The 13587-nt window shown below is 37.0% G+C and overlaps 3 protein-coding genes across 3 annotated transcripts; 1 reads left to right on the forward strand and 2 right to left on the reverse strand.

Annotated features, from left to right (window-relative positions):
- Positions 1 to 848: 848 nt before the first annotated feature.
- PHYBLDRAFT_144841 (hypothetical protein) lies at positions 849 to 5410 on the reverse strand (the record flags this gene model as incomplete). Its single annotated transcript, XM_018431308.1, has 10 exons — positions 849 to 1154; positions 1236 to 1341; positions 1388 to 2285; positions 2366 to 2473; positions 2531 to 2885; positions 3551 to 3826; positions 3931 to 4217; positions 4291 to 4599; positions 5068 to 5243; positions 5319 to 5410. The coding sequence occupies 10 exons, from the start codon at positions 5408 to 5410 to the stop codon at positions 849 to 851; spliced, it is 2913 nt and encodes a 970-aa protein (XP_018292429.1).
- Positions 5411 to 6376: 966 nt separating this feature from the next.
- Positions 6377 to 9152, reverse strand: PHYBLDRAFT_67681 (hypothetical protein; the record flags this gene model as incomplete). The annotated part of the gene is made up of 6 exons (XM_018441836.1): positions 6377 to 6409; positions 6483 to 7182; positions 7344 to 7820; positions 8082 to 8854; positions 8913 to 8982; positions 9055 to 9152. The coding sequence occupies 6 exons, from the start codon at positions 9150 to 9152 to the stop codon at positions 6377 to 6379; spliced, it is 2151 nt and encodes a 716-aa protein (XP_018292430.1).
- A 456-nt stretch (positions 9153 to 9608) lies between these two features.
- Positions 9609 to 10073, forward strand: PHYBLDRAFT_144844 (hypothetical protein; the record flags this gene model as incomplete). Its single annotated transcript, XM_018431309.1, has 3 exons — positions 9609 to 9746; positions 9800 to 9889; positions 9984 to 10073. 3 exons carry the CDS (start codon positions 9609 to 9611, stop codon positions 10071 to 10073), a joined length of 318 nt encoding a protein of 105 aa, XP_018292431.1.
- Between the last annotated feature and the right edge of the window lie 3514 nt (positions 10074 to 13587).

The raw sequence follows: 13587 nt of genomic DNA on the forward strand, positions 1-13587 counted from the left end.
ATATTATAGTATGTAGAGAATAGTCATTTTTTTAAGATAAAAAATGTAAAAAATATAACATAGAAATAGATATATGTATATTATTTAGTAACTTTATAGCTTAAACTGCTACTAAATATCCATAAATTTAGTACTTCTTCTTTCCATACTTCTTTATATTCAACTTATATTATTTTGATCAATAACAACTATAAAATTTCAATATAAAACCATGTATTTGTTGAACCAATTATAAGAATAAAGATATCTAAAAAAAGGTATAGACTTGCTATATTTAGAATATTTGATTGGATTAGATGCAAAAATAATTGAAATTTCATAAATCATATTTGACATAATCTGAAATCTCATAAATAGTATCTGCCCAGAAGTAAGGCTTACTAGTTAATGTCTGGCATGTTATTAGCCTAGAAGAAAGTTGCAAGTTGTGGGTTTAGTCCTCTAGACTAAACACACACAGAGAAACCTGAGAATGCTGTGATCATCAATTCATAGCTTTTATTCGAATATTTTTAAGAATGTTTTGAGTATATATAGGATATATTATTGATTAAGTTTTAAGATCGATCATCACAAGAGCAAAGCCAGAAATAAAGAAATAAAAATTAAAGTAAAAGGAATAATAATAAGGGTAAAGAAGGGTGGGTGGGAAATTAGACAAATCTCTCTGTGTGAGTTTAGTCCTCCGGACTAAACCCACATTGTTATCAAATTAAATTCTTGGGACAATGCATTCTAGTCCCTCAGACCACACACACAGAGAGACCTGAGAATGCTGGTACAGATTAATAAGAGCAGCTCACAGCCAAAAGGTGTTTTCCCAATCAGCAAGACAGCATCCATCATAATCATTTCACTGAGATTGGAAGCATAAACAAAGAGATATTTGTCTGAGGAGCACGCATACAGTGGTAGTGCTGTTCAAACATTGCCAAAGAGGACCAGTTTCCCATGGTGACTACATCTTCAAGAGGAACATCACGGCAAAGAGTGAGATCTAAGACAATTGACCAGAGAGAAGGCGTGGGGCAAACAGAGGTGGACAAGTAAACAAAACAGAACAAGCAGCTGGAAATAGTGCTGGTTTGAATTGGGCGGCTTGGGTTTTTGGAATTTAGAAAAAGAGTGGAAGGAGATTGGAGAGCAGACAGAGGCTAATCATGGAAAGTGTGGAAGGCCAAAATGGGGCATAAGGAAGGACAGGATGAATGAGCATGAATGGTAAGGGACTTGACGATGTGGTGACCACTACAATTCTCCTTGGGGATCGGAATCACCAAGCACAGAATCTTATCAAAGGCGTAGGATTGAGTGAGATCAATTTGGGCTAAGTCAGAGGGTCTGAGGAAGGCGGTAAATGCCAGGAGAAAGGCCGTTTTCTCGTAACTTGCTGAGAGAAGTGGTGGGAGAGGAAGGGATGTGTGCAAGGATCACAAAGGTGGGAGAGAGATTGACGTGTGGATGAGATAGAGGGATCGGCGGAGTGGAACAGTGCAGAGAGGAGAAAAGTAGTGCAAGATCTCCAGTGTGCATGGAGGAGGGATTGACATGGAACCACATGATGGCTGATAGAAAGAGCTGGAAGGTATTCACACTGTAGTTAGACACGGTGGCTGAGGTAATGAAGTTTATCAGGTCTTGAGAGGAGAACTCAGTGAGGGACACATCATTTTGAGTCGCCCAAACCACAAACAATGATTGTTCTTTCTTGTACACCCGGTTGGTGGAAGAGTCCATCAGCAAAGGAGAGACTAATGCCAAAGAGGCCTCCTCAGTATACCCCCTGTCTTCACAACGTCGCCTGAGACCCGCCACATGGACAGCCTCCACTTGTGGTTGGTTAATGACCAAGGGGTGTGTGTGAACGGAATCACTGGTTGACCGTGGAGGAGGAGAGGAGGTTGGAGAGCCATGGAGAACAGGAGAGGAAACCAAAGGGTGGATGACCAATGAGGCACCACTATCATGACTTGAAGACGTTTGAGATGCAACTTGCAGAGACAAGAGAGGATGAGGTTCCATGGAGGATTGAGATACATGTTCTGTAGACCTGTTCAAGGGATGGACATGGCGTTCGTTGCCAGAGCCTGAGGGTCCAGAAGCCAAGAGATATATCTTGAGAGGAGGGCTGTGGTTCGGTCTGCAAACAGATTGATGGTATAAGGACCCCAATGACTCTGGATCTGTTGGAAGGCAGAGGGAGTCAGCCACCACATGTTCTTGGAGAAAACTTTCTGCGATGCCAAGTCGGCAAGAGTGTTGAGAACGCCTGGAATGTGGATCGCCTGGATAATTAAATTGCATTCCAAGCAAAGTTCCCAAACCGTGGTAGCCAGGCAAGAGAGAGGCCATGAACAGGTCTCACCCTGCTTGTTGGCATAAGACATGGAAGTGGTGTTGTGTGTTCGCACATGCACTGCCATATTGCTGAGGTGACCAAAAGTTTGGAGGGAGAGATGCAATGCCTTCAGTTCTTGCCAGTTGATGGATTAGGCAGATTCATCACCATGCCAATGACCCCATATCTTACGGCCGTTGAGAGCAGCACGCCAGCCAGTGTCACTGGCATTGACATACAAGGTCTGTTGAGGAGATGGGGGGAGCAGAGAATGACCATTCCATTTGGCAGGGTTGTGCAACCACCAAGTCAGCTCCTCACAACAAGGAAGTGGTAGAGCCACCGGGTTGTTCCAGTAGTGGGAGACCTTAATCTGCTTGTTCTTGTAGAACATTAACGCCTGAGTGTACAGATTGACAGGGAACATGGCAATGACAGCAGCACAGATACACATGGTGACACTGTGGATTATACGGGAAGTGTGGCTGGTGGCAAGCAGAATGGCATGGATAGACTTTTGCAGGTCGCGCAGCTTCTTGCCAAGAAGCTTTTCAGTTGTTGTGGGGAGAAAATAAAGCAAAATATAATATAGACGAAAGAATTCGTGAGAACTTGTGTAGGTTGTTTATTTCAAAAAAAAGTAAAGAATGATAAAATTCGATTGTCTTTCTACACGGAACTATCTACTGATATTTATATGTTTTTCTAATTTATAATTCAGTGTGTGCTTAATCTTTATCACGATGAGTCATCTTCCAGGAGTATTGTTCTTCTGGAAAGATCCGGAAAGACCAATTGATATGATACTTCTCCAGTCAGATCAGTCCAAGAGTTTTGGTAAAGAAGAGCATTTATGCTATTGGTAATATTTTAGTATTCCGACCCAGATACTCGGGTAATGTTTCATAATATTAGATAGTTGTAGTTGTAGTCTCTCAATTAAGTATTTGTATAATAAAAGAAATATGTAGATAAAATATGATGATGCCATATATATAATGTATATGTATTTGTATATCCCATGTCATGGTGATAATAATAAATAATCAATTATGTGTATGATGATCTGTGTATTAGATAATATCATAAAGGGAGATCCGTTTGACTGGAATAGCTGAGGATATTATTTTATCCTTCAGTCTTACTCTCAGATTCAGCAGTAATCAATACTCATTCACAACATCAGTCATGAAAACTGTGTCCAGCGCATACCCCAGGTGGTTGATCTGTTGAGTTGGAGTCAGATGGGACTTTTTCATATTGACAATTCATCCCAATGACGTCATGCACTGAAGAAGAAGACGAGTGTACTCCTGAGCTAGTTCTGCTGTGGGGGCCATTAGGATCCAATCGTTGAGGTAGGCAGAGACCCGAATCCTGTGAGAGCAAGCCCAGAGAAGAACAGGATGGGTAATCTTTGTGAACAGCCAAGGAACGATGGAGAGACCAAAGTGCATGGTGCGAAACTGGAATATATGGCCTTCCCAACTGAAGCAAAGATATGCACAAGAATGCTTGTGGATAAGAATGTGGAGAAAGGTATCAGACAAATTGATTAAAGTGAGGAAATTGTTGGGACGCATCATTTTTACAACCTCGTAAAGAGTCTCCATCTTAAACTTGGAAGCATCCAGGAATTGGTTCAGGCCTTTGAGATTGAAAACTGGACGGGCACCTCCGTCTTTCTTGGGAATGACAAATAGATTGCTGTAAAACCCAGGAGAGGGGGAGGTAACCGGTTCGATTGCTTGCTTGTACAAAATTTGGCTTATCTCATGGCGAAGCAAAAGAGTTTGGTCATGGCTCATGGGAATGTGAGGACAAGGGTGGCTCGACATTGGCAGTTGTTGAGCAAAGTGGATACAGAAACCTTCAGAGACTACGGAGTGCACCCACTAGTTGTCTGTAAGATGCCACTGAGCGTCTGAAAATTGCTGCAGACGGCCCCCTACTGTGGGGTCCCCGTTGGAAAGGACTGTTTGATGAGAGGGGCTTTTTGCTCTGGAATGTCTGTGCGTTGTGGAATCCCCCCATTTGTGAAATGCCCTGCGACCCCTTGAGGGATGTGACGACTGGAATGACCCATTGTGAGTGCGTCCATTGTTTGTGGAATGCCTGCCAGCTCTGTGTGGTGGGGCCTCTCAAAAAAACGACGAGCAAGGGCAAGCAGAAGCTTAAAGTAAAGCCTTGGTGGCTGCAGCTTGACTCGTAATAGAAGCCTAGAAGGTGTCTGGAGTCATAGTGTAGGCTTTGTTGGGGGTCTGTGCCAAAAATAAAGGGTTAACCGCCTTTAAAGCAAGATCGTTTTGGGCAGCATTCAATTTGCCGCATTTATGCATAGCAAGTGTGGTATACACACCACAATTGAGTGAAGAACAGACCTCACAACCAAACACTGGTTCCTTCTTGCTAATGAACCTGGCAAGTTAACAATCTCCGGAACTGTTACACACCAGGCACATGTACACTACACACTCATACAGTGTAAACCAACCATTACACAACAGGGATTTGAATTACAGGGATTTGAATAGTAGCAGATATAAACAATATTTTTTTTGTCTCTTTAATAAATAACACCCTCACAGTATCTACTTTTCCCATTATTGAGATACTAACCCATAAACAATCCCGAATACCTCAGCAAGAAATTGGAGGTCTTGTATCATTTCAAAAATCTGAGCACGCTTGGTGCCTGGAATTAGAGGGAGAAACTCATTGGCAAGGACAGAAAATGGCCATGGAAGAGTACTGAATTGCAGACAATGAGGCATCCATCAACTTTTGCAATGCAGAAAACTTCTGGAGTGCCATGGGGATTGTGAAGGATGGAGAGTACTGGACACTCACAATTGGAGAATAGCATTCAACCAAGGTTTTCTTTTTCTCCTCAGACAAAGTGTGGCTGAAGAGATTTAACGCCAAAGATGGAACACGAGTGAGAAGATCCGCAGAAGGCTGCCACTCATAAGATGGTCACACAGGGAGACTGTGCAGATCCAAGCCAGTAGTCATGGTAGTATCTGTTGATAAAGCTTTTAGACTGACAATCTCAAGTTGCTGCTCAGCCATCTGGCAAGTCAGTTAGTCAATATAGTCAAGTAATTTGTAAGACATAATAAGAAAAAGGGAAAAACGATTTTTGTATGCAGTTATGACTGGTGAAGCAAAAGAAAGATGATCAATCTTAAAACTTAACTAATAATCTATCCTATATATACGCAAAACATTCTTAAAAATATTCGAATAAAAGCTATGAATTGATGATCACAGCATTCTCAGGTCTCTCTGTGTAGGTTTAGTCCTCTGGACTAAACCCACAACCTGCAACTTTCTTCTAGGCCAATAAAATGCCAGACATTAATCAGTAAGCCTTACTTCTAGGCAAATACTATTTATGAGATTTCAGATTATATCAAATATGATTTATAAAATTTCAATTATTTTTGCATCTAATCCAATAAAATATTCTAAATATAACAAGTCTATACATTTTTTTAGATATCTCTATTCTTATAATTGGTTCAACAAATACATGGTTTTATATTGGAATTTTATAGTTTTTATTGATTAAAATAATACAAGCTGAATATAGAGAAGTATGGAAGGAAGAAGTACTACTTTTTATGATATATAGTAACAGTTTAAGCTATAAAGTTACTAAATAATATACATATATTTACTACGGGAAAAAAGGAACGTTTTTTGTATTTGTGACTTCATTTTTGGCTTATAATAATTAAAAAATAGCCAAAAATGCAGAATGAAATAAGAAAATCTCTGTTTTTTGAAATAGCTGATAAAAAGCAAATTGACTACCCAGAATTAGATTTCAGAGTAGACAAAAGTACATTTTAACTACAGACTTTACATTTTTATCATGTATAGATTGAAATCGAGGACTATTAAAAGTCAGAAGTAAAAGACAAGGAAAATATCTAAACTCTCTGCTGCAAAGATGAAATTTGTTAAGACAATTTGGAAAAAAAATGTATTACAATAAAAAAAAACAAATTATAGGTCTATATTGACCAAGATTTAATTTTGGGCCACGGTTAAGTTCTGGTCACACTATATATTTTGTTGTTGTTGTTGTTGTTGTTATTGTTATACTGCCCGTTGCATCTGACACCACAAGACCAACCAACTCCTTGACGTCTGCCAGGTGGACTACCTTTGGTTTGAGCTGACCATTTACTACCACCAGAATGTCATTGTATAATACAGTGCTATATATCAGCACCAAAACAAGGGGCCACCTTTTACCAGAATTCTCATGTTCGAAGAAAAGAATTACTTTTCCAAAGAAGTCTTTTGCCACAGGAGTGTATCGGCAACATACATTTGTGAACAGATCGACTTGCACCTGAAGACAAACGTGATGTGCCTCTCTTAATGTTTTTTGGGAAAATGAGGAGTCAATCACACAGCCATTAATAAAAGCTTTGCGGCTAGTTATTATAGCTGGTTCAATCGTCCCGCATTCCACCCCCTTTGATCTATAAAAGTCTCGAATAAGAATTGGAAGACAAGAAATGTCTTCGAAACTGTCAACAATTGTTTTATATTCTAAAGGTCCCCAGAACTTAATATCAGAATGTGCACTAGCACACTCGCCCTTGCTAGTAATCGGCCAACCAGCAGACATATCCTCATACTGTAATACAATACCTCTCTGTTTGCCTCCTTCAGAATCAGTCAACAATCGCCGTGTATGAGCCAGCCAGACCATTATGTTTCCAGCATTTATGCCAATTGCTGAATTGCTTTTGATGGCGCAAGAGTACTTGCCAATAGCACGCTCTACTGATCTTGTGCTGTATGAGCGTGGAGGACCAAAGGCACTGATCATATTGGGGTAATGTTGTAGAAGGTGCTGGTTGATGGTAAGGACCGTTATCTCTATTTTATCATTTTGATAAAGGTCTTCAAGATACATGTTCCATGATTGTAATTTTCTAGAAGAAAATTATAAGTGGCAAGAAAAAAAAACACTGAATCTTACTAAACATATCTTTTTATAGAGGTTTGTTCCTCTGCTGATAACTCCCAGCTCATGAGTAAGTTATAAGCTTGCACAAGTCCAAGCAATGCTTTTCTGGCAGTTGTATCTCTTACACACTCAGCCACCAGTGTAGGGACAATGAAGAGAAGGAAGTTGACCCAATTTACAGCCTTGAAGTATCCACTGTACTTGGATACGTTTCTCCAAGAGCCATGAAATGCTGTTAGAGCTGTTTTTCTTGTTGCTGCCATTTCCACCCCGATTTTGTTAAGTACATTGGCAGGAAGAAACAAAGAGTGTTTAATTCCATACTTTCCACCAATAAGTTCCCAGACCTGTTTGCCTATTCCATGGCAAAGGCCATGCATCTTGTCAAGGGTAAAAAAGAGCAGGCCCGTGAATGATGTCAGTGAAGAAAGAGGAGATTGTCCTACAAGACCCTTGCTAGACAAATTTGCTGGTTCAAAGTTTTGGAAGCTTTCCAAAGTGCGCATAGTGGTGTCTGGCAAAGATCTAAAATATTGGCCATAGCCAGGAGTTTGGCCCACAACATTACAGATTCAACAACCACTTTTGCTCATATGGCCAGTGTGACATGCCAGTTTCGCCACTGCTAGAATATCACCAGTTACCACAAGGACATGGACGTTTGCGCGGATGATAAGAGTTTGGGTTATGACAACCATTCCTTCTTCCTAAAGTATCTTGAGGTCTGCCAAGATTGGCTTCAAAAATGACCAAAAGTCAAGTGGTATGGAAGGATCTGAAATCATTGCAATTTGCAACATCCGGCTTTTCTCATAACGGACCATTGGAGGAAGATTAAGAACTATGGCGTGCAGAATAGTAATCGAACCGGGGACGTTATGGGGCACAAATCCATTGACAGACAAAGAAATTGCAACATTGTTTTCACTAGATAAAAGATGTTTGATTGACTGGTATGCGTGCCCGTCAAAAATGTCTGCCTTGCTACCATCTGCCTTTTGCTCATGATTGTGACGGTATAACATCTTGTGTCTGGTACCACTGTTGGCCAAAGAAAGGGCAATTTTCCTGGCCAAAGAAATCTGAACCATAGTTTTCCCAGCAATGGCCATACCATCCTTATCTGTTTTGTCGCTTTTGTAGCGAGCTTCACCACAATGTTTGCAAGCGACCTCCTCTGCCTCATTAAACATCATACATCTGCTTTGGCAGACGTTATACACTGTTTTCTCTACACCAGAGAAATGCTTCAAGAGCTCCTTGCTCAGGTATGGTATATACACTCTGTATGTTATCTCAGTTGACATCCCTAGAATGCTGTTGAGATCCGCAGCAAGCTTCTTGTGGGCTTGATGAGAAATGCCAAAGTCATTGATGATTCTAATAAACTCCAGGTTCTTTGCATCATTGTTGCTTGGAACAGGAGAAGGTTGGCTGAAATCAAAAACCAAAGGAGAGGTGACACTTTCGGTTCCATCCATGTCAGCTGATTCTCCCATGTTGCTCTCATATTCAATATTGTACTTTAGTTAAGAAAAGAGCAGTTAGTATTATGGACTTGTATATACATGTATATCTTACCATGGGCTCATCAAGGTCAGTGTTGTTGCTAATGTCACTGATTTCATTGCGAATTATGTTTGTGTTCTCTCTGTTTGTTTAAAACATCAATATTGTTAATACATAGTCCATCTTTTTTTATTTTCTATTTTCTTAAACTCACTCAAGCATCAAGCTAGGAATTGCTGGTAACATAAACTGGCTTGACTCAGAAGAGGAGTCATCTTCTGATACTTCGCTATTCATCATAGCTTTCAGCATCTTTCTCAGGCATAGCTTTCAACATGCCACAGCAATTGTTTTATTGCTGTAACATATATGGCACGATTGATATTCATAGGGAAGGGGGTTTGTAATAGAGAATATTTTTAGAAAAGTGGAATAGATAACTTTAGATAAGTAAGAATAGAGAGAATTGAGTTATGGATACAAACCTCTGTATTTAATTGTTTGAAGACAATGATGACATAGATAATGCAAATATCATCCAAAAGTCCAAAAGGGTGATAAAATATGATATATTGTTATTACAGCTACTTTACAAATAATAATTCTCATTAAACCAATATATTTGCACAAAGATTATAAATTTAATAAAAAAAACAAAAAAACATTCCTTTCTCTTTTCCCCCTTTTTCATATCAAACCCATATTCCTCACTTTTTTTTTATAATTATGAGCAATATAGATTATTCAATTTTCCAGCTATTTCAGAATATGCAAGAATTACTTCTTGCCTTGAAAAAAGGCCAACAAGAACTTCAGAAGGAGCAAGAAAAAATACGTCTAGAAATTTCCGATATGCACAAAAACATGAATAGCCAAACAAATCTAGAGCCAACTCCAGTCCATGATGTAAGAAATCATAAAATAATATAAAACATACAAACTAATATAAAATCATACAGAATATTGGTGGACCAGTTCTAAGACCAGTTCCAAATATAAAGGCCATAACTCTGAGACATATATGCAAAATGATGGGCCAAGATCTTGGGGTCTAACTAAGCAAGGAAAACAAGGCAACACTCAACACTTGCACCCATCTTGTCTGTGATGAATTGGCCCTAATGCATTCCATACAAGCTCTAGGACCAAATCCAAGCTGGAGCTTCATATCCCAAGAAGACAAGAGCTACATGTGCACCAGGCATGCACTTTTACTCAAAAGACACAGCATAGACTTTACCAGATGTCACAAGAACTGGGCATCCATCGCAAAAGTTAGTCAATTATGAAAAAATTGTAAAAAGTGACAGTAAATTATAAGTCTATGCCTAGTGGATACTATAAAATAGTATATTAATTATAAATAAAATATGTAGTAAATAAAAAAATATCTGGCCAGTAAAATTTGTATATAATTAACTATTTTTAGTATAATAACTAATAAAACATTCTTTATAAAACATATCTCTGTTACAACAACTAATAAAACACTTTTATAAAATCTACTTCTGTTACAACAGCCAATAAAACATGTTTATAAGATTTACTTCTGTTGCAGCACCCAATAAAACCATTTTATAAACGAAATTTCCATTAAAAATAAATTTACCATTCAATTAAAAAGATAAAGAATCTAAATTATATATAAATAAAACCAATTAAGTGAACACTACTTGTTAAGTGACCAATGATTCGAAATATAATCTTAAGCAAAAGTCTATGGCTCAATAAAAGTAAATCTTAAAATACAGCTCTCATATATAAGTGCCAATAAGAAAACACATATAAGCTACTGACACAGGTGTTGTGTGTTCTCTAGCTTTGCCCACCCTGATTTATTTCCTTCTTCTCTGATCGTTTCACTTCCTATTTTTCTTGTTCATCACTTCTACATATTATCACATTCTTCCATAATAACATTTTTACATATACTCTTACCTTTATTATCACTTCCATTTCATCTTCCACGCATATTCTCCTTTTGGCATCTTTACCCTTTTTACATAAATCTTCCCATTTTCTTTTCCAGCTCCCAGTTCGCTTTTTCTCACACTATTTATCTTCCACTATTACTGCTATTCATCTCTCATCTTATATCTCATTTTTATTACCTTTTTATTACTATTACTATTATATTCTAACACCTTACCCCTACATTCTACCAAAAAGCACAAACATTATCCCACTCTTTCTATTTTGATATTGACATCTACCCGCATTTACATATTATCTCTTCTCATGCTATAAATCACATCTACTATCTCTAAAAAAAACATTCCTTTTTAATATTTTATTTCATTTTATTTTCAATTCTCAAAGGTATATAAGAGACCTATTTTTACTACAATAAACATTATCAGTTATCTCTCTCTTAAAATCACTGTCTCTGAATTGCTTTCTGTCTGACCCATAGGAAAGCAATCATATATTGCATTAAAGTCTTATATCTCTGTTCAAAACCCTCTTCCTCTTTTTCCTCTTTCTGTCCCTTATACTGTGTGATTGTCCTGAGTGAGATCAACAGTGTTCTTTTAAATTCTTCTCTAAACTTATCTTCTCGTACCTTGCTGTTTATCTGTCTTGATTGTCCCAAGCGAAATCAGCAGTATTTTTATTTTCTTCTTCTATCTTACCTTCCTGTGCCTTGCTGTTTTACTTGTTTGGATTGTCCCGAGTGAAATCAACAGTGTTTCTATATCTCCTTTCATCTTTTACCTTAACACTTTTATTTCTTTTCCACCCTCAACTGTCCCAAGTGAAGTTGAACATTCAATCGCCTTTCTAAATACTCTGTATGTCTTCCATATTTACCTTTCTCTTTATTATTCTCTTTCCCACCTGAACTCATACTCCAGAATTACATTTGTAATCCTTTTTCAATACATTTTATTTTTATTTTCTCACTAAGTTGCACACACAACAAACTCAACACGCGTCACTACAAAAAGATGTATCAGTAAATGAATAAAATCTCATATCTGTTAGATAGCAAAGTTATGTAATAATCCATGACAGGCAGGAAGTGGGAAAGGAGACAAATGAAAAGCTCCCCCTAGGTGACTTCCTGGGCGGCCCCCCAGGGAACTCCCAGGGCCATCTCTTTTTTTCCCGTATAGTGCAATTTGGCATATGTGTTAATAAAATTAGATTTTTTTTTAAGCTGGTTGAAAAAAATCGGAAATCATTTCTATTAAACAGTTCAAATATAACAAGATTTGCAAGACTTTTCTCTATCAATGTAGATTGCTACCTTGTCATCTCTTAATAAAAAAATATTTTTTTATCTCTCTTCAAAATTAGGTGAAAAAATGAGTTTTAGTAGTATTTTAAAGAAAATTTACAATATTGAAATGGTACAAACCTTGTAAAAAGTGGGATTTTAAATTACCAATATCTATTTATGGTAATATATCACGTGAATATGTCTTTAAACATCTTTCTCCAATTCAGTTGTTATAGACAGCTTGAATACTTTGCTTTATAACTTTTACTATAATATATCTTTCTATAATTATATATAAGATATATCTTTAATAATATATCTCAACTGTCGTTATTATTTTGTACAAAGTATGTATTTTCAAAATCGTTGTAGTAAGGTTAAAAGTATATAAATTCTGAATGTAATGTGTACTTAAAGAGGTACAGAAAAATTATAAAAATCATTAAATAGGCTGAACATTTTGTGAAATAATATTTGTAAAAAACAAATTAGATGTAGTTATGGAGAATAGAATTGTCTATCAACTCATGTTAATAGTTTTTTTTCTTAATGTAAAATATTTATTTAGAGACCTTTAAAGTAAGGTAAAAAGTTTATTATTTGTTATTACTTTGAACAGTCATTAGTGTCAAAACCAAAAAAAAATTTATACATCGGACATTAAATATTATAAAATGACTGCTGAAACTAAGAGAAAAAAAAGACGACTGCTGGAACACAAGATGAGACTGATTATTAAATAATTTTTTCTGATGTAATGCAGGTAGAATAGATCTGCCTTTGTCTCATTGCCTAAAACATAGACCTTATACCCAATTGATTATCTTCTTTCAAAAACATTATCTGAGTTTTAGTACCAGAATACTAAATGCTACCAATAGCGTAAATATTGTTCTTTAACTGATAACTGATTCGTTGGGAAAAGTTTCATGCAGTAAGTTTTTTCAGGAGAACAACATATCTTTAGGATAAAACTATCAGAATAAACGTTTACTTTGTTGCATACTAAAAATATAATTTTGAAAACATATAAATACCAGTAGATTTTGCTAAGAGAAAAGTATATCGGATTTTTATTCTTTTCTTCCTTTGGAAATAAACATCATATACAAAAAATCTACCAAATATTTTCACATATTTAATCTAAGTCTTTATGCAACATGTCTTTCCTTAGTTGCTGCCAGCAGCATATTAAGCGCATGGTTCAAAATAGAATGGAAAACACTGCCAGAAAGAATAAAGAATTACTTGTCTGTAATTTAGATATCAAAGATTTGAATACTGAACTTGAAGAGACCAAAATAAATTAATCAAGCCCTATTCTTCAGTGAAGAGAGGGTGCTGGAAAAGAGATTCTTGGAGTATATAGAAAAGACTTGTCAACAACAATGTGGAAAAAGCACAAGGCTGAAGAAACATTAATTGAGAATGCTAACAGCAACCATAAACTTGAAGATTTAGGATTCTTTCGATTGACTCAATCAAATACAGCACTTGTAGAGAATACAATCAGTGAGACTTCTC

Source organism: Phycomyces blakesleeanus (assembly GCF_001638985.1).
Source record: "Phycomyces blakesleeanus NRRL 1555(-) unplaced genomic scaffold PHYBLscaffold_9, whole genome shotgun sequence".
NCBI classification, from domain to species: Eukaryota; Fungi; Mucoromycota; class Mucoromycetes; order Mucorales; family Phycomycetaceae; genus Phycomyces; species Phycomyces blakesleeanus.